Source organism: Candoia aspera, chromosome 3 (genome assembly GCF_035149785.1).
Source record: "Candoia aspera isolate rCanAsp1 chromosome 3, rCanAsp1.hap2, whole genome shotgun sequence".
In the NCBI taxonomy this organism is placed as follows: Eukaryota; Metazoa; Chordata; class Lepidosauria; order Squamata; family Boidae; genus Candoia; species Candoia aspera.
Genome location: NC_086155.1, coordinates 71,115,763 through 71,136,908, shown reverse-complemented (window position 1 = coordinate 71,136,908; position 21,146 = coordinate 71,115,763). Strand labels below are relative to the sequence as shown.

Below are 21,146 nucleotides of genomic sequence, written 5' to 3'. Positions count from 1 at the left end.
TACACACTCCCGTTATGCATTGATAACTGGCTTCATTCCTACAGACCAAGTTCAAAACCTTGAATTTCTTTCTGACTTACTCTCTCCTTTGTCCCACATGTTCAGTTCATTAAATAATATTCCTCACTTTCTCTTTATTATGTAATTATTTTATATTTATTCATTTATCTTTACCACTATCTTTCCACCAAAATCATTAATCTTGGTGTTCTGACTAGGTGACATACAAGTTTGTTTCCAAGCCTTCGAAGTCTTTCATGGCCTTGTTACTACCTGTGCCCATCCTTGTTATCTTCCACATCCATTTCCAGTGATTCTGCTTTTTTTGTTTTTTGTTTGGTTTGTTTATTATTCCTGGTGCTTATTCTGCTGCTCAAACACCTGTATTATGCTACATCCCTTGCTCCTTTCAAAATCCATTTCTCCATTAAGTCTTCCAAACTAGATATTTGGAAGTAAAATAGCTACACGTTCTTCCCTATTCTCCTGATGTCCATTTCTCTCCCCTTCCTCATGGCTGGTTGGGGAATTCTGGGAGTTGAAGTCCACACCTTAAAGTTGCCCAGGTTGAGAAAGACTTCTATGTTGTTAAAGTGTAAGTCCTCTTGACTGGAGTCCAGCTCTTTGTATTTTATAAAGTTCCTTGCACATTGCTAATGCTATGCAAACATATATATAGCCCAGCATTAAGATGTTTTGCATGCAGATGTTTCCAAGTTCAGGGAATACCCAGTTAAAAGGATATAATAGAATTGACGGGAAAGAGCTGGGTTAAATACACAATATATGGCCTGTAGCTATCCGTAAGAAATAGACAGTACTAGGCTGGATGGAACAATCATTCAACTTGATGTAGGGCAGCTTCATACGTTTGCGAATGTTCCCTTCAGTAAATAAGTGAAATGCAAAATCAGGGGCATTTCAGATGGTTCCTTTTTCATACATTGTCTTAACCATTTACTCATTTTATAGATGAAATAATTACTGAAAACTCTTATTCTATTGTAAAAGAATGTTAATGTGCTCTGTGAATTTTTCAGCCATGAAGTTATATAGTTTCCATGAATTGTCCATACTACATTAATGCAACCTAACCTCTGATATTTTTAATCTACCCTTAAAAATACTCAGAGGGGAGATTTAATGAAGAAAAGCAGCATATCTGAGCTAATAGGGAACACCTACTTTTTAAAGTAAAGATCTGAGTCTTTTAATCAAATTTCTGGGAAAAAAACAATAAACATTGTTAAAATAAAATATCCAGACATTTTTCTTTCAGTCATAATTATGCTCTAAAAATTTTACTGCTTCCCAGCCAATGGCTTAGAAAATTGCTTTACAAAAATACCATCATCACAGTTTGGATTACAGGGGGACAACTCTAGAATAAATATGACTTCACATTAATAACCTATCCAGTCAATCAAGGCCACTTTTTAAAAAGCTGTCCTCTTTTCCTAATATCTGCTTAAGACCTGACAAAACAGTCTGGTGATTTCTTAAAAATCAGAAAGGAGAGCTCTTTTGTTCATCTGTAATAAAGTGGTCCTGTGAAAAGAATGCTATAACTTGAAATATGGAAGCATGTGCTATTACAATAGTATGTCCCTTTTTTTTCCTTCCTTCTAAATTTATGCATAGAATAGTAACTCAAACCTGCAGTCTAGCTTGAAGTAAGCCGCATCATATTATCTTGTTTGTGTCAACAATTGCAGCTTTGTTGGTTTCTAGACAGGCTGAGGGAAGAATAGAGTTCCTTTACTGTTATTTTGTTATTTTATTGCATCTACAGGTTTTTGATGAGCAGGGAAAAGATGTGACGCCTCGTCCACTTTATCGTCCAGAATTGAATGTCACACACAGACAAAGCAAAATTTTATCAGCACATGACTTTGCTGGGGTGACTCAAAGTGAATTTTTGTCTTCTCTTTCTCTGCAACAAGCTTCTGTAACTAGTATTAGCTTAGCAGGTCCATTTTCCAGGTACGATATGGCATCACATAAAACCTCTAATGTGACATCTATATAAAGTTCAAATAGGATTTCTTGGATATTATTGTTTATAACGTGATTTATCCCAATTGATCTTATAACCAGAATACTTTCCAAAGTACTGTATTACCTGTAACAAATTAGGCAGAGAGATAGAATATCATTGGTATATAAAAATAATTTATATTTTCAGTGTGCCAAAGTAATGCCAATAATATCTGAAGATTGCCTAACAATAGTAGCTAAAGGTTCAAGAATTAAGTCAGAAAGCAAGGGTGAAAGTGGGCCACCCTGCTGAATACCATATTGTAACAAAGGATTTTCTGTTTGATGTAAGTCTCACACAGGGTCGCAAATTATAGGTTTCAATGGAATGAACAAACAAACAGATAATGTAATTTTATTAAAATATTGAAAAGTTTGGGCATACTGCTAAAGCATGATGAGAAACAGATCCAAATAGCTTCAGATATCATCCTCTGATCCTCTGACAAGAGACTGGAAGCTTCTCCATCTGCTTTAGACTAACTCCGCAGTTTAGCATTACTCCTGAACCTCGAACAATGGCTAGCTCTTAAACTACATTACTTGAAATAAGCCAGCTTTCTCAGCTATAATTTGAAGTAAGACCATTTAAAAACAAATACAATTGTTAACATGAATAATAGTTTATTGGATCTGGTTTGTAATCATGTCAAGGTATGATTGATTGAAAACATGAACATAAACTGATGAAATTTATTTATATTGTGGTGGGAAGAGGATATCTGAATCCGAGCTTGCCTAAGTTCACTGTCGTAGTCCTAAATAAAGCTTTAATATTATGTCCAAATTAGCCCATAATACACATCTACAAAACACATATTTTCGTAGACCCAATCCCTGTCCCAAACCATTCTTACAGCAACATTAGGTTACACACTACAAACCAAGAAAAATAAAACAGAATGACACTAGCCCATAGAATTCATCAAGTGAAGAATTAATTGCTGCTTCCTAGAAAAAGTATATCTAGAAATGAACACACATATTGTGGTGGGTTCAGTTATAATGCAGTTCAATTTATAAATGACTCCCTTTTCACATATTCTTCCTTATGGCAGGCTACCCATTCAGCTATTTTGGAATTTTAACTTAATCAGAAATCTTAAGTACATGAACTAGACTAGAAATCGTTTGTGAACCAGCAAGAATGCAGCGTGCGTATTCCTAATCAATGTCTCATCAGTTCTCATGCCTTCTTTAACAGAATCAGTGCAAATATATTATTGATAAATGTTTCCTCCTGCAGCAGATAATTTTATGAGCAGCAAGTTCTGTGGATATGTTTTAGTGGATAGGTAATATTCCTTCTTTGACATTTGTTATTTCATTTACATTACTTACAAAATGTTATATTGAAACTACAGAACTTATGGCAGTGGCAGTGTCACAAAATCGACTACTTCTACTGAATCAATGGCAGAAGAGATTGTAGAACCTGGACTTAGACGAGAAACAATTTCTAGTTTTACAGGTAAAAATCTACATTAAAAACCATTTCCTTCTCCTTGTGCCTCATTAAATTCATAAGTTGCTAAACCCTATCAGACTCATGGCAGCTTACAGCACAACGTGCTGTTGCTGACCTACATCTCCTCTGTATGTCTACCTGCTAGCCTGTTCTTTAAAAAGTGCTTGATATAATGTCTTATCTTGTTTTAAGTATTACTTGCCCTTACCACAGTTTATTGGCTGAGAAATGGTGAATATAATGATACCTACCACATCGCAGCCTTCTTTTGCCAAATGTTCCTGAAGCAACGTGGAGAGCAGGGGAGGATAAGCTGCTTTTAGGTATTCACCCTCTGTAGCATTTGTATGCTGTAGTGATTCTGTACACCTTAGAAGAAAAGTCGATTCATATAAAAGAAAAATGTTTATGTTCATTGTCTCAATAACTCACAAATGATCTATATATGCTTTTCAAAATGCAAAGAATGATTTCATTCTCTCTCACGGTAGATGTCCAGGTTAGACGAGAGGAAGTGCTAGAACTGACAAAGCACGAGTTAGAAAAACCTGTGGATATCTTCCTGACTGAGACAGAAACAATTTGGTTATTTAACATGCCAACTGTTACGATATCTACAGAGTCTGAAGAAGCCGACAATGTAAAGTAAGTGCGGTCAATGGCTATTATGCCTCTCATTAGCAACCCTGTTATGAAATATGACTTGTAACTTTGGAATTTGTCCATCTGATGATTGTATCACAAATATAACAAAAACATATTTTGTTTCTGCAGAATCAAAGAAGAGCAATGTATGTTCACCCTGGATTGGTGAACTGCAATTCCCATCAGCTCTAGCCAGCACAGCCAATAGTGAGGGAGGGTGGAACAAGATTTGGAGAGCCACATGTTGCCTTCTACTGAGTTTCCTAGCAACGAAGTGTTTTACTGTTAGACTGAGCTATCGTTTAGCAGTATATAAAGCAGCTTTTGTCTTGTGCATTCCCAATTCCTGTTTCCTCTAGTACAAGTGCTTGAAAAAGACCATCTCCTGTTTAACCAACTACTGTTTAGCCTTATATCTGAACCTGGTCAAATTGCAAAAGTCAGGTCAAATATCCCTTGAGTTGAGCTAAACTCCTGCTGACTACACGGACATAAAATCACAGAACTGGATGGATGGGCTCATGTAGAGCCCAAGTTTTAAAGAGAGGGTTATGAAGCTGGCCACAATTAATTTAGAGATCTAATGTAATACTAATACTAATGTAATACTAAACTGTGAGTTTAAAACAGAAGTAAAAATTTCCATTATATCATGACTGCACTGGAGGTAAAGAATGTGCATACCACTAAACCATAGTTTACTCTTATATCTATTCTAGGATAGCTTACAAGTTACTTCATACTATGTTTTAGACAGTATTCCCCAATCTAATGCCCTTCAAAAGCTTTGAATTATGATCCCTCCTACGCTCTTAGAAGCTACTTTGAAGGGAAAAAGTCATTAAATGTTAGGACAGCCAGTCACAGATCCTTTGTGTGTCTTTGGTTAAATTATTAATAGCTAACCTAATATCTCTGAGTTTTTAAGAAGTCATCATGCTGCACACCAGAATGGAGGGTCACATTTTCTAGCAGGGCAGGTATGACTAAAGAGAATTTGGGGTATTTCCACACAGCCATCAGCAACCAACAGTCTCTGGCCACCCCTAGCTCTCTTGTGTTGCCTCACAAGTGTCCTCGCCTGACAAGATCCTCTCAGTCACTGCCAGTCAGTATAGAAAATGGTAAGCTAGAAGGCCAGTCATCTGTTTCCATAGAAAGTAGCTTGATGTGTTCCAAAATAGCTTGATTTCATACTAAAAAGCCTGCCACCCGCGAGCATGTCTGATATTTTACACACCTGTCAGCTGTGGGGATAAAACAATCTTATTTGCTTAATTACGTAGATCTATTTGGAACTGAGCTGTAACAGTTGCTGCCTCTAGATCCTCATAATCTAATGGAATTTCAGTAAAACAAAGCTGTGCAGAAAGGAATATAAAATGTGCAGTGTCAGAAAAACAAGTGACATTATTTACCTACTGATTTGCAGTTGTTGAAGAATCTGGTTAGAAAAATGCAAACTTCAGATTTCCCTCTGAAGAATTCCAAAACATTTCACAGTGCAATTCTATCAGTATCTGCTTAAATGCAAATCCATCAGAGAGTACTCCCAGCTAAATGGGTTTGTAGCTCCAGAATTCCACATCTATTGTAGTACCATTTAAGAACTAGTTTCCATCTATAGTATTTATGTGCCTGATTATTTCTAAGAAGATATCTGTAAAGCAAAATAATATCTGTTGGAAGTTGAAAAATTTGTTTGTGTAAAATACTTTGTGTATCTTTTGTTTTTCAAAGGAAAAGGAATGTTGCTTATATGGAACTCTGTAAAAACAGAATTGGAAATGATCGATACGCCAGTAGAATGATGCAAACACTGAATGGAGCACCAAAGACAAAGGAAGTACAATGTGACAAAATTATAATGGCTGACAAAGGTAAATTAATGGAGAATTTTTTAAATAGATAATTGAAACTATATGGAAAGATCTGTAGTTTCAACTTTGGAAGCAAACACCAAGAATTTTTTTTTTCATTCTCCTATGTAAATATATAAAGAAGAAAATGGTTTGAGCCAAATGTTGTGATTTCTTTTCTTTCTTTTAGCAAAAAAGAATGAATATTGCCACTAAAGAAGGTTTCTTATGAGATTGTATCTCTTTTTTGCAACTAATATAAAATGGAGTATTACATTTACATGTACACATTTTTTAAAGTTGTGTTTGCAGAGCTCAGCATCCTAACAGTTGAATATGGAAAGTTTCCCCTCTATGTGTTGATTTAGAAAAACTATATAATAAAGAGAATAAACTTGAATTATAGAACATTTTGCATGAATATTGAATTTAAGGTTGGTTGCTAAATATGATTTAAGGGATGTGGATGTAAAAAGAGAAAATAAATCAAATGTTTATACAGTGATTCTGCATTGAGCAGGGAGTAAGATGTGATGTCCCCTTTGTTGTTTAATGTATCTATGCATGAATATATAATAAAATCTTGTTGTGATATTAGAGAGAAGTTGGTTGGGGATGTGAATACAGGTAGTCCTTGGATTACAAGAGCAATTGGGTCTGGAATTTCCATCGCTAAGCGATGTGGTCATAAAGTGCAATGTCATGTGATTGCATCACTTAGTGACAGCAATCCCTGCAGTCCTTGATGCTGTTATAATCTAAAGGCCTCACAGGTCGTTAAGAGAGGAGTTCACATGACCTAGGCAAGCAAATCAGTGGGTGAGAGCTGCGGGCAGGTAGGTGAGTGCTGCAGGTACGCACTACTGAGCACGGATGGGCCAGCAAGGGTCAGGGGTGGGCCAGTGGGGGTGAGGAGCAGGTGCTACAGAGTGCCGATGGGGGTGCTACAGAGTACAAGAATGACTTTTGATTGTGGGAAGCCGGCAGGGAAGGTCACAAATGGTGATCATGTGACCGTGGGGATGCTGTGACGGCCAGAACTCCAAGGACTGGTCATAAGTCCCCCTCGTTCAGTGCTGTTGTAATTTGGAATGGTCACTGAATAGTGGTCGTAACCCAAGGACTACCTATATGTATTTTTATATACATTCAATGCTGCGGAGTTGGCTAAATACCTGAATGATTTGCAGTGAATGTTAGATGAACTGTATAGTAAAATGAATAGTATAGATCTAAAAAATTAATGTACCAAAGAAGGTACATTAAGGTAGTTATGTTTGACAGGAAAATGAAGTAAATGACTGCAAATCAAACATAAATGGCAAAGAGAAAGGAAAAAATACTGTACATGATTTTATATTTCTAGAATGGGAGAAATGGAGAACTGAAGATAGGGAAATTAGAATGTTAAAACATGTAAATGCTGGTAAGAAATGTATGTGATTATTGTAAGGAATGTATGTCAAAAAAGTAAAATAGCTGCAGGAACATGATTCTGCCTGTTTTGTTTTACGAAAATGAGAACTGGGTAGAAACAATAACAACTTGGATATAGTAGTAGTGGATTAATTAAGAAGTGTGTGAGTCAAGAATGAAAATGAATGAATGTGTATTGAGTACATAAGTGAGTGACCAGTACAAGAGAGGAATGTCGAGGTAGTCTGATCTTACATAAAGAGAATAAATGAGGATTCAACTGTATAGCAAATACAGATTATGTGAGGAAAGTGAAGGGTTCAGGTTGAAGGGTAAGACAAGAAAGTTATGGTTGGATGGTGTTGATACATCAGATAAAGAGAATTGAGAAGTTTAAAGAAAAAAGACATATGAATTACTGTTTGAATGTGGTAGGAGAAATGAAATAGAAAAGTTTGTAAACATAGAAAAGTATAGAGATCTATAGTGAATCATATTGGTGTAAACTAGATTTGGGATTGTATGCAAAAGTTTAGGCACTCCTGATCAAACTGCATGTATCAATGAATCCCTAAGTGAATAGAAGCTAACATAGTGTTTGCATAGTACAAAGTTAAGCACAACGTATTTCTCCAAATTTGAACATATACTTATTTTTTAATGTGCAGTTGGCTACAGATTCAGAGTAAGAAACAGTGAATATTGTCTCTTACTGTGGGTTTTTTTATATTGTGGTTTTTAATTTTCCAAGCCTCCCAGAATCGCTGTGTGTGAGTTGGGTGGCCATATACGTTAGTTAGTTAGTTAGTTAGTTAGTTAAATCTATCTATCTATCTATCTATCTATCTATCTATCTATCTATCTATCTATCTATCTATCTATCTATCTATCTATCTATCTTAATATTGTAGGTGCAGAAGCTTGGACACCCTTTATGTCAAGACATAGTAACACTTTGGAGAAATACAGCTTCCAAACTCTTCCTGTAACCAGTTAAGAATCTGCTTTCAGATTTTTTTCCCCACAATCTTCCTTGCAGAACTCTTCTAGCTGAGAAATATCCTTAGATCTTCTTCTATGCACTGCATGTTTGAGATCCCCCCCCAGATTTTCAATTATATTCAAGTCTAGGCACTGTGCAGGCCATTCCCGAATCTTTATTGTTCTTTTCTGTAAGCACTTCATAGCTTTATTTGAAGGTATTGTATGCCTCTGATTATTGTCTTGCTGAAATAATCTCTTTGAACTTCAGTTTCTTTGCTGAATGTGGGACATTATTGTTGCAGTGGTTGTGGTTGTCATTAAGATTTATATCCCACCTTTATTTTGTATCACTCAAGATGGTGTATTAAATGCTCCCTCCTCCTATTTTCCCCACAAAAACAACTCTGCAAGATGGGTTGGGATGGGAATGACTGATCCAAAACCACGCAGCTGGCTTCCATGCCTGTGGGAGGACTAGAATGCACAGTTTTCCAGTTTCTAGTCCAACACCATTCTCCTTTGCATCCTCTTTTTTTTTTCTCCATCACCCATGGCTTGGTTTCAGATCCAAATGAGACTAATTTCTATTCAGTTCAGTTAAGGAGGTGACCTCCTTTTTTTGTATAGGTGTGTGTATTTTAAAGCCTCAGTAGGTGGCAGCACCTAGTTGACCTTGGCTCAGAAGTAAGTAGAGTCAGCCCTAGTTAGTATTTGGGTGGAGGAACCACCTGGGTTGTTGGATAGCTGTGGAAGCTGGGAGAAAAAAAATCCCAGTAGAAGGCAATGGCAAATCAGTTCTGTAACGTTGCCAGTAAAATTTTCTTGGTCAAATCACCAGCAGTCAAGGGTGCTTTTACTTTTCAAAAAATACTTTAAACTTACAAGGTGGATTTGTGCAAGAGTGCTGCCCCTGTGTGGTGTGTAAGAGCAATTATACACCTGTCTAGAAGATAATGAAACATGTAAAATGGAGAAGACTGTTTAGGAAACTGACAGAGAGTACTTTATCTAAACATACACTTTATGATCTTCTGGAAGAATATGCAGTTATACAGAGGAAATGTGAGAATTCTGTGACATCCAGTTATATTTATCTTAGCTTCTTAAACTGGTTAAGAGATTCAACCAGTTTGTTTTTCTGAAATATAATTTATCTGTTCAGCAGTATTTCCTTGTAACATAAATATGTGGCAGTTATATGTAGAATAAAGTCGGATCTAATCATGTCTTTTTTCCATAGAGATAATGGCTACTACCTGGGATTTATTTGATTCTTTTAATGCTCTGGAGGCAGCAACAGCAGAAAAAATTAGTGGACCTTTTACTGCATCAGCTGGAAAATCAGCTGCATTCAAAGAGCATGACAAAACCGTGTCCCGTGGTTCTTTGGAAGCAGGTAATTTTACACACTATATTTACATTTCTGCATCTTCTCCCAGCCAAATCAAGATTTACATATTACCTATATTATACCGGAGTTTGGTTTTACCCTTTTAACTAGATTATACCTGTGAAAATAATGAAGTGTTACTGCTGTTAACTTGGAGTCAGCACAGTGTAACAGTGTGAAGAAAATTCTTTTTATTATTCTTACAATTTTCCCTTCTGATATGGGATCAAATAAATCCTAGTGAGCAATTCTATAAATGTTCATCTAGTAGAAAATCTATTTTTTAAAATGAGTTTATTCTCCAGTGGCTAGGGTTTTAGCAATTACAAAAACATGCATTTTAAAATAATACTGATGTCACACTAGTAGTATAAACTCTTAAGGAAGAGTTTATAGCCTAGAATTCTATACTGAAATGGTTTTCTAGATGTGCATGCGAAACACCCACACTCACACATATATATATATATATATACACAAACGAATTGTAGATTGAACCAGGGACTGAAATATCACTGAGCAATCTTCTCTAGCAAAGTAGAAGAATATATAATAAAATAGTATATTATAACATTTAATGTATTATTTATTAATAGATTTTTATGCTGCCCTTAAAATTCTAGGTCAGTTCAGAAAATTAAAAAATGAACATTATTTTCTCTTTCTTGTAACACTGCAGATGTTCTCTTCATAACATTTACTGTTTTTTTTCTTTTTTCTCTCAGAAAGCTTCACTTCAAGTTCCATTATTGATCTTGAAAGTGTAATTCTCTCCCGAATCCATGAAGAAACAGAAGACCACTCAGAAATTATATTGAAGTCTGATAAATTTCATCAAGATCTATTTTATATGGAAAGAGTCCTAATGGAGAATATTTTCCAGCCTAAACTTGCAGCTTTTCGGCAACTTCCTATCCTCATAGGTACATAAGTGATCAGGTATTTCCTTGTCAAGAACCAGTTTGGTGTAGTGGTGAAGGCATCAGGCTAGAAACCCAAAGATAGTGAGTTTTAGCCCCAGCTTGGCCACAAAGCCAGATGAGTGACCTTGGGCCAGTCACTCTCAGCCCTAGGAAGAAGGCAATGGCAAGCCACTTCTGAAATGTTGCCAAGAAAACTGCAGGGACTAGTCCAGGCAGTCTCCAAGAATCAGACATGATTGAATGGCAGAAAAAAAAATTCCTTGTCAGCCTGAGTTCAAGAACAGCTTCACTTATTGTAAAAAATATCTAAGTTAATTTACATCACTGTAATGTTATTCTTAGAAGAAAGAGTTGGGAAGGGCTTCTCAAACCCACTGCTTATGAATGGACTATTTTGCTTCCTGAAACGAAATGCTGGCATGGTTTACAAATGAGGTGTTAGTGTCCTGACTAATCAAGGACCATGCCGAGATGAGGAAGAAATCTCTAGTGTTTTATTACTGCTATTGTAGACAGAAAATCCTACCAAACTGAAGAAACGTGGGAAAACCCAGACAGATAAACCCCAAAAATCAAGGCGGGTCTGTTCTGGGTTTCTTTGAATGACAGCTCAAAGTCTCTAAACTACGCATGTGTTTTCCCCCCTGGATAGGGGTCCCTTCCTGCTCACCATCAGTACTCATGACAGTTAGAATGTTTTGATGATGCCTACAGTCTAGGACATAGGTCATCAGTTAGTTGTCAGGGTCAGTCTTGCTTCGCAATAAGGCACGGACTCAATAGGTATTAAGGATTTCCGGTTTATTGGAATGGTGGCTGACAGAACGAAAAACGGGAACGGGGTTGCGGTGGTGAGGCGCCCTGTTTATACCCTCTTGCGGGTCCCGTGCTCCTCCACCCTTCATTGTCCCCAATCCCTCTTGATGGGCTCCTTGATGGCTGTGTGGGCATTTTCCCGGTGTCTTTCCTTGTCCTCTTAGCTCCGGTGTGTCCTCCAGGGCACCAGGTGCAGCTTATTGCTGCTTATCTGAAGCCCTTCTTTTCAGCTGTATATGAGTCCATGGGTGTGGGTGCTTTGGGTGCTTGGTTTAAGCACTGTTTTAATTATCTCCTTCCCCTTTTCCTTAATGATCATGATCCACGTTGTGAGGCTCTTTGTGCCTTGCAACGGGGTCATGACATGCTGCCCCCCGAAGATGTCTTTTAGGGTGCTGGTTTCTCTGGGTATGCCTCGTGGAAATGTCTGGTTAGTTGTCTTGCTCTGACATGTTGTGCCTGGACCCACTCTGGGTGGGGGAAATGTTTCCACTTGACGAGGTATTGCAGCTTGCCTCTTTGCTTTCTTGAGTCCAGTATCTCTTGTACTTCAAAATGTTGTTGGTTGTCTATCATGGTGGGTGGGGGCGGTGTTTCCTCCGTATGCCATTTGGATGTGTTTGTCGGTTTCAGTAGAGTGCAGTGAAATACCGGGTGGACCCGTCGCAAGTTGTGAGGCAGTTCCAGTTTGAATGTAACTGGATTGATTACCTCTGTGATTTTAAAGGGTCCGAAGAATTTAGGTGCCAGCTTCTTCGAGGGTTGCGAGGTTTTTATGAACTTAGTGGAGAGGTAGACCCTATCTCCCACTTTGTAGTTCGGTGCCTCCGCCCTGTGGTTGTCCGCATATTTTTTGTACATAGTTTGTGCGTCTGCTAGGGCCGTTTGGATGATTGGCCAGGTTGTCGCCAGCTGTGCTGCCCAGTCGTCTGGTGAGCAGGGTGGGGCCTCTGGTTGAGGTAGTTCTGGTATTGGTACAAAGTCTCTTCCATAGACCACCTTAAATGGGATGTGGCCAGTGCTTTGGTGTACTGCATTATTATAGGCTACCTCTGCAAAAGGTAGTAGGTCCACCCAGTTGTCCTGTTGGTAATTTATGACTGCCCTCAGGAACTGTTCAAGTGTTGAGTTTAGGATCTCTGTAGATCCGTCCGTGTGTGGATGCCACGCAGTGGACAGTGCTTGTTTAGTCCCGATTAGTTTTAAAAATTCCCTCCAAAACTTTGATGTAAACTGTGTGCCCCTATCGGTCACCAACCTGCAGGGGGCGCCGTGGATCCTGTATATGTGTGTCAGGAACAGGCGTGCTAGTTGTTGGGCGGAGGGGATGGTCGTGCACGGAATGAAGTGTGCCTGCTTTGAAAAATAGTCTTTTACCACCCAGATTAGTCTTTTCCTTTGACTGGGTGGGAGGTCCACAATAAAATCCATGGAGATTTCTTCCCATGGGTGGGAGGGGCTGGCTACTTGCTGCAGCAGCCCTTGGGGTTTCCCCCCTTTCCGTTTGGAGGTGGCACATGTGGGGCAGGTGGCAACGTAGTCTTTCACGTCTTTTCTCAGGTTTGGCCACCAAAATTGCCTCCTCGTTAGATGAAGGGTTTTTACGAACCCAAAATGTCCCGCCGTTTTGTCATTGTGTGATCTGTTTAAAATTTCCCCCCCGCAGTGATTCTGGCACGTACAAAACTTTCTCTTTCCAGGCAAGGCTGTCCTTGATAGATACATGGTGTCGGTTGTTTTGCGACCATGTATCTGTTTGTAGTACTTGTGCGAGTCTTTGTTGCCAGTTAGGGGAAATTGAACGGTGGCTCCGTTCGTTCCCTGGCGTTTGTGCTAGCGTGCGCTGATTCCTTGTCTGGCTGCAGGTGACAGCTGGGCAACCCAGCTGTTTGTCGGTCCATACCGTCCCCACGATGTCTGAGGTTTGCGTGTTGTCCTGTGGCCGTCGGGAGAGGGCATCCGCCAGGAAGTTCTTCCTGCCCGGTATAAATTTCAGCGTGAAATTGAACCGGCTGAAGAACTGTGCCCAGCGTACCTGCTTCAGGCTGAGGCGTTTAGGCGTGCTGAGAGCCTCCAGGTTCTTGTGGTCTGTCCAGACCTCAAAGGGGCAGGTGGCCCCTTCCAGCAGGTGCCTCCATGTTTCCAGAGCTGCTTTTACTGCGAACGCCTCCTTTTCCCATACATGCCATCTCCGCTCTGTTTCGGAGAATTTGCGGGAAAGGTAGGCGCAGGGCTTTAGCTGGTTGTCAGAGTCCCTTTGGAGCAGGAGAACTCCGATGGAAAAATCGGAGGCGTCTACTTGCACTACGAAAGGCTTGGTGGGGTCGGGGTGTTGTAGCACTGGCTCAGCTGTAAAGAGGTTTTTTAGTCTCTCGAATGCCGTTTGACAATCAGCTGTCCAGTTTAGTAGCGCCCCCAGGTTTCTTGATTTGCGCGTGTCCCCCAAGGCCATAGTCTTAAGCAGGTCCGTTAGGGGTAATACAATCTCCGCCAGTCCCGGGATGAACCCCCTGTAAAAATTCGTGAATCCGAGGAAACTTTGAAGTTGTCTCCTCGTGCGTCGGCGCTCCCACGCCAGTATAGCTTGGACCTTGCTTGGGTCCATTTCTATTCCTTTAGCGGAAATCCTATACCCTAGGTAGTCAATTTGTTTCCTGTGAAACTCGCACTTGGAGAGTTTGGCAAATAGCTCTGCTTTGTGAAGTTTCCTGAGCACTTCTTTTAACAAGCGTTCGTGCTCACGTTCTGTTTCAGTGTAGATTAATACATCGTCGAGGTAAACCAAACCCCCCTTAAAAAGGTGGTCACGCAGTACCTCATTGATTAATTGCATGAATACCCCCGGTGCACCTGCCAGTCCGAATGGTAGCACCTTGTACTGAAACGACCCCAATGGGCAGTTGAAGGCAGTTTTCCACTCATCCCCCTCCCGTATCCGTATACGATAATAGGCTTCCCTTAGGTCCAGTTTAGAGAATACCTTACCCTTTGCCAGGTGGGACAAGATGTCCTTTATTAAGGGTAGAGGGTATTTATTGGATACGCATACAGCGTTTAATCCGCGGTAATCTGTACAGAGCCGCAGTGACCCATCCTTTTTCTCACGAAAGAGGACTGGTGCTCCTACTGGAGAGTTTGCAAGCTCGATAAAACCTCTTGCCAAGTTTTTGTCCACAAAGTCCCTCAATGCTGCCAGCTCCCTCTGGGTCATGGCATATATTTTGGGTTTGGGTAGGGGTAACCCGGGACCAGTTCAATGGTACAGTCCGTTTTCCTGTGTGTGGGGGGGGGAGTTTGTCCGCCTCTTTCTCGCGAACACGTCTGCGAAGTCTGCGTATTTGATTGGCAGCGCCGCCTCTCTGTGCTCTGAAGTCATTGTTGCCCTCCCCATGGCTGCTCGGGGGACCCTGTTCCCTGTGGGTGCTTGATAACGCCCGTCAGCAAACTTAATCTCTCTGGTTTTCCAGTTGATAACTGGGTTTTGCTGCACGAGCCATGGGATGCCTAGTATGAGTAGGGGTTGCCCCACCGGTGCCACGATGAAAGCCAGTTTTTCCTCGTGGCCGCCGAGCCTTAGCGCGGTTTCTCCGGTGTATTGGGTGACCGGGCCTCCTCCCGCTGCTGATCCATCAAGCTGAGTGAACACCAAATGGTGCTGAAGTGGATAGCAGCGGAGGTTAAGCGCGGCTACCAGGTCTGGGTGCATTAGGTTTTTAGAGCAGCCAGAGTCAATCAGTGCCCAGACCTTTTCAGTCTTTTCCCCATGGGTGAGGGTGACACGGACATAGAGGGTGGGGCATTCCTCACTCACCCCTTTGTCATTGCGCCTGTTGCTCTTCTCCACCTGTCCTTCGGCGCCCCTTAGGCCAGGTGGCTGTCGTTTCCCGTCGGCTCGTCGGGATTGCTTCCCTCCTCCTCTGAGCTGTAGGGGAAATGTCTGGCCCAATACTCCCCCCTCGCTGCTGGTCGCTTTCTTGGCGTTGGGGTTGGTGCGGCTGGTGCCCTCCTCGTGCTCTCTCTGGGTGTCGGTTTGGGGCATGCTGCCGCCTTATGGTCGTCCTTGCCGCACGTGAAGCACTGCCCTTTTGCAAAGCGCCAGTCCCATTCCTCCTTCCACAGTTGGGATCTCGCCTTCCCCGGCCTTGCGGCTGTCCGTGATGGTCTCGCTGTCTCCGCCTGCTGTGCTTCCCTCTGGGCTTGGCGGAACGTGTCGTGGGCGTCCTCTGCTTCCCCTGCCAGCCGGATCCACTCAGTCAGGGAGTTGGGGTTGTTGCGACAGAGCGCCCACCGGAGCACGTTCAAGTTTAGACCTTCTTTGAATTTCTCAATCAGGGTCGATTGAGACCAGGCTTCCACCTTGCCGGCTAGGGCTTGGAACTCCATGGCATACTCTGCCACGGAGCGCTGCCCTTGCCTGAGTGTTTTCAGCGTCCTTTTAGCTCTTTCTTGCTCCAGGGGGTCCCTGAAGTGCAGTTCCAGCGCTCGAAGGAATTCTGTGCTGTCCTGCAGTGCCCGGGCACCTGATTGGCACAATTGGACGTACCAATCCACGGCCCGTCCTTTTAATTATATGGCGAGGGCATTGACTTTGCCCTGTTCCGTCCTGAAACAGGGACCCCATTCTTCGAGGTAGTACCTCGCATTTGTTAGGAAAAAGGAGAGTTTCGAGGGGTCCCCGTCAAACTTTATGCCAAAGTCCTTGGCTGCCATTCTGGCCTGGCTCCAGGTCACATCTGGGCCTTGCAGCGTGCTGCGTGGGGGCTGGTGCGGGTCGGATCGGCTCCAGGTGTCTGGTGGTGTCGTTGTCGTCTCTCGCTGGGTCCCCTCGCCAGTAGGTCGTCTCATCGGCAGGGTGGGAGGGTGGGATATCGTCCCTCTGGTGGCCTCTCGGAACCGGGCTCCCCCGTAGCCTCCACTGTCCGCTGGGTCGCCGCTCCATCTCTCGTCCGGGTACGCCTCCAGTCGTCGGGTGGGCTCCTTGGACCGGGCTCCGTCATAGCCACCGCCGCCCGCTGGGTCGCCGCTCCGCCTCTCGTCCGGGTGCGCCTCCAGTCGTCGGGTGGGCTCCTTGGACCGGTCTCCGCCCTAGCCGCCGCCTCCCGCGAGGTCGTCCCGCTGTCTCTCGTCCGGGTGCGCCTCCACGATGCTGCTGCCGCGGGGTTCCTGCACCGCTGTCAGCTGTTGGAGCAGCAGCCGTATCGCCTGCATCCCCTCCTCCAGCGCGTCCAGCCTTGCTGCCGTCGGCAGACTCCCGCTGGTGCGCTCGCCACTCCGCTCGCCCTCGCCTCTGGTTGTCGTGGAGGAAGGACCTTCCCTCGGTCCCTCTGTGGTGCCGGGCGATCCCTCGACTCTGTCCGCCCTGGGTGTTGGTTCAGCTCATGTCTCCTCCGGGGTGCCGGGCGAACCTGGAGAGGATCCCCTCGTCTCGCCCCCGGTGGCCCACGGGCCCCGGGGCGCCAGGGTGGTTCCCTCCCACTCCTCTTCCCCCGAGCTGGATCCCATACTTACCTGGGCATTGTGCCGCCCGGACCTTAGCCACATCCCGCCTGAGGGGAGGGGAGCTTTGCCGCCGGGTGCCGAGTGGTTGTTCATACCTAGCAGGGTCCCTCACAAGCTAGTTGGATAGGTGCTAGGTAAAAAATTTTTGTGGGTTCCTGTTTTTATGTCAGGGTCAGTCTCGCTTCGCAATAAGGCACGGACTCACTTAATAGGTATTAAGGATTTCCGGTTTATTGGAATGGTGGCTGACAGAATGAAAAATGGGAACGGGGTTGCGGTGGTGAGGCGCCCTGTTTATACCCTCTTGCAGGGTCCCGTGCTCCTCCACCCTTCATTGTCCCCAATCCCTCTTGATGGGCTCCTTGATGGCTGTGTGGGTGTTTTCTCAGTGTCTTTCCTTGTCCTCTTGGTTCCGGTGTGTTCTCCAGGGCACCAGGTGCAGCTTATCGCTGCTTATCTGAAGCCCTTCTTTTCAGCTGTATATGAGTCCATGGGTGTGGGTGCTTTGGGTGCTTGGTTTAAGCACTGTTTTAATTATCTCCTTCCCCTTTTCCTTAATGATCATGATCCACGTTGTGAGGCTCTTTGTGCCTTGCAATGAGGTCATGACATAGTGGATTACACCTCAAAGAGACATCATTGGCATCCTCATTATTTCCTTTTTTTAGTGGAGGAATTAAATCAGGGCTCCTCAAGGCTTTCCCTTTCTCCAAATGCCTGCCAAGATAGATGTGGTCAATTACAAAGAACATTTTTCCTGAAGAGGCTTAAAGAAAATTTGTTTAGAAATATAAATAAAGCATAAGTTTTGTGAACTTACATATTTTTGCTCTACACCCATTTCACGGAACAGAACTAATGTTGTACAAAGATAAGTAACTTCCACTAAAAAACAGAAACAAAACCATATATACAAACTCAGAGGTAGGATGATCCCCTGATGCCATAAAAACATTTCACAGAAGGCAAGCTGGTAGTCCTCCTAGAAGCGTACAGAGGCAACATTTCCCAAAACATGTCTTAATGACATACAGGACTACACTAATAATTTTTTTTTAAAAAAGAAAAGCTAAAATCTAGACAAAATTGCATATACAAACCCAGAGATAAAACATACCTACCCATGCACATAAAGTAAGCAAAACATAAACAATCAAACACACCAGGTAATACATTTAAGAAAAAATGCTTCCTCCCTCCTCCCTGCTTTATAGTTCTGTTCATTAAAAATATTGAATGGCTAATTGTAAACTGCCATGAGGCTTAGTAGATTCAGAGAGTCAGAGGGAGATGAATGAATCATTTCCTACCACTCCATTCATTTTTTTCTCCTGTTATCTTTTATAACAAATTATTGATCTGCAGATAAACACCATGTTTATTTTTGAAGAAGGGTTCTTGGGCCCACATGCTGTTTGGAGGCTTTGCTGGAAATAAAGAAACATTAAAAGCATTTAATGTTTTCTTAATGCTAGGCCCCTGTTTTTCAAAAAAAATTTTTTTTTAAATTTTGTTAACTCAGAAGGGATATGACCATGGTAGGTACTATGACAGGTACCTACCAATCTGTGGGCACTGGGAACCTCAATGTTTTAAAAAAGAGAAAATCAGAATATCTAAGATGTTGCATAGAAGAGAGCAGGATCTTGGCAGCAAGCCCTGCCCTTTAAGTGTACATGGTATACTATAGTTTATTTATTGCATTCATATCATGCCTTTTGTCTTAGAGCTCATACTCGAAAGAGCTGAGAAATTACTGTTTATGTATGAATAAACCCAAATAATTTATCTTTAAATTTGTGGGTCTGCAATTCCAATATATCTTAGCTTGTGAGTGATGGGAATTGTAATCTAAGACATCTGAAGAAGCAGGCATGTGGCTATTTCAGAAATAACCAACATATGGAGACATGGTGTTGGGCCGGAAAGTTCTGGAAGAAGTCCACACATCTTAAAATTGCCAAGGTTGAGAAACATTGATATAGATACTGGTCAGGCTAAACACTGACCTGAGCAAGTATAAGCAATACCTATTTGGGAATGTAATGATATTGGCATTTTCTTGGTTTTGTTTTTGTTTTTGCTTGTGTTCTTAGAGCCAGAGGTCAGATCTGATTATAGTGAATCTGAATTTGATAATATATCAGAAAAGGAGGAGGAACAGGAGGAAGAACAGGAGGCAGAAGAGGAGCCATCAGTTAAATCATCCTTGCTGCTAGATTTTGGTGAAGGACAAGAAGAAATGCCACCACCGTTTATGGAAGCCTTGTGGTCCTATGGATGCAATTTGACTAAAGGCAACAATGTGAGCTGTATGGCTTGGAACAAGTTAAACCCTGTAAGTGACTACTAGGTTTTTGGTGATGGATATACATTTAGAATTCCCCAGCCAGTTGAAGTCCACATACCTTAAAGTAGTTGAGGTTGAGGAACTGATTTAACAGGTTAACAACAGATTAACAAAGCCTGTGTAGTGCTTTGTATTTGAGGGCAAAAGCGTGCTTCAAAGCACACAGGTGCACATACACAGCATCTGTCTGCTGCTCCTTAAATCAAAGGTGTATTTTCTTGAGATTGCATGGGCACTGTGAAGAGAAGCTGTACAATCCCAGAAAAAGATGCGGCTGCTTTGGGTGTTACAGAGAGGTTCTGTCCTAACAACCAGGAAACACACTGAGACAAGGAACTGGTCTCTAATATTTATTGCTAGTACTTAACAGGGATCCTAACAAACTGAAGAAGCGTGGGGAAAAGCCAGACATATAACCCCCAAGGGTTAAGGCGGTCCCGATCTGTGTCTCTTTGAATGGCTGAACAATTCATCAGTGCTACGCATGCGCTTGACAGTCTGGATGGGAGCCCCCTGCTCGCCATCCTTACTCATGACATCACCCTCCCCTCCAGATTCACATTCCATTTCAGCCCCCTCCCCTCCAGAGTCTTGATAAGATGTGCCATCTGCTTCTAAAGTCCCATGGGAACTGGGCAAGGATGGCAAGTCTTCAAAGGAAAACTCCTCCAAGGACGAAGCGGTGCTGCCCTCCCAGTCCGATAACGCCTCCGGCCCAGGTGGCTGCTGCTGGAAAACATCTAGAGAGTTAGCACGGTCATCCCCCCTCCCCCCTGGGAAATGCAAGCCCGAGGTGGAGGGTTGCGGTTCCCCTGCCTCCTCTGTAAGTGGAGTGAAGGCCTCAGGTGGTGGTGGGGGAAATACACACTCACGAACTCTTCTGCTTGGGCTTCTTCGGCCTGCTCAGGCAAAAGAGGAATCTCTGGTAGAGTGCGAGGCTTGGGTTTGTGAGGGAAAAGCTGATGAAAACGATGAACCAGTTCTGGTGCATGCACATCTCTGGCATTCTCCCACGTGCGCTCTTCCTCAGGGTACCCTTTCCAGTGTATGAAATATTGGATGCCCCTTCCCCTCCTCCTAGAGTCCAGAATTTCCTCCACTTCGTACTCTTCCTCTCCCTCCACAATTACTGGAGGTGGGGGGGGGCAGTTGCGATCGCAAGGCACTTGGGGGAGGGTCTTTGGCTAGCAAGGCTCTGTGAAACACTGGATGGACCTTCATGGATGGTGGGAGCTGTAAACGATAAGCTACTGGATTTATCTGCTGCACCACAGTGAAAGGGCCGACAATTAGAGTCCAATTTCTTGGAGGGTCTGGTAGAGATCAAAAACTTGGTAGAGAGCCACACTTCTCTAGCTTGGCGAACAGCCTGTTCTCTCTCAGTCTTTGCAAAACATTACGTACATGGGTTACGTGAGTTGTGGCATCCTCAGAGAAAATTAATATGTCATCTAGATAAACGACCATATACTTATCTAGTAAATCAGCAAAAACGTGATTCATAAATCTGGAAAATATGGCTCCTGCATTAGACAAGCCAAAGGGCATAACAAGGTACTCAAATTTTCCAAACCTGGTGTCAAAGGCAGTCAGGTATTTGTGCCCCTCTTTCACCCGGATGAGATTGTACGCACTCCTGAGATCCAACCTGGTAAAAATGCGTGCCTTCTGTAAGCGATCTAGCAGATCCGAGATTAAGGGCAGAGGATAGGATTCTCTTTTTGTTTGTTTATTTAAAAAACTGAAGTCGTGGACCACT

General features: G+C 42.6%; 1 protein-coding gene across 1 annotated transcript in view; it reads left to right on the top strand.

Moving 5' to 3' along the window:
- The first annotated feature begins 1,924 nt into the window (after positions 1 to 1,924).
- Positions 1,925 to 21,146, top strand: part of DNAI4 (dynein axonemal intermediate chain 4) — a 30,816-nt gene continuing 11,594 nt past the window's right edge. Inside the window, exons 1-7 of the mRNA XM_063300144.1 lie at positions 1,925 to 1,983; positions 3,402 to 3,508; positions 3,997 to 4,150; positions 5,891 to 6,030; positions 9,650 to 9,805; positions 10,525 to 10,722; positions 19,134 to 19,375. Of these exons, the coding sequence (XP_063156214.1) occupies positions 3,451 to 3,508; positions 3,997 to 4,150; positions 5,891 to 6,030; positions 9,650 to 9,805; positions 10,525 to 10,722; positions 19,134 to 19,375 (948 nt within the window). The 5' untranslated portion in view covers positions 1,925 to 1,983; positions 3,402 to 3,450. The remainder of the gene's footprint in view (positions 1,984 to 3,401; positions 3,509 to 3,996; positions 4,151 to 5,890; positions 6,031 to 9,649; positions 9,806 to 10,524; positions 10,723 to 19,133; positions 19,376 to 21,146) is intronic.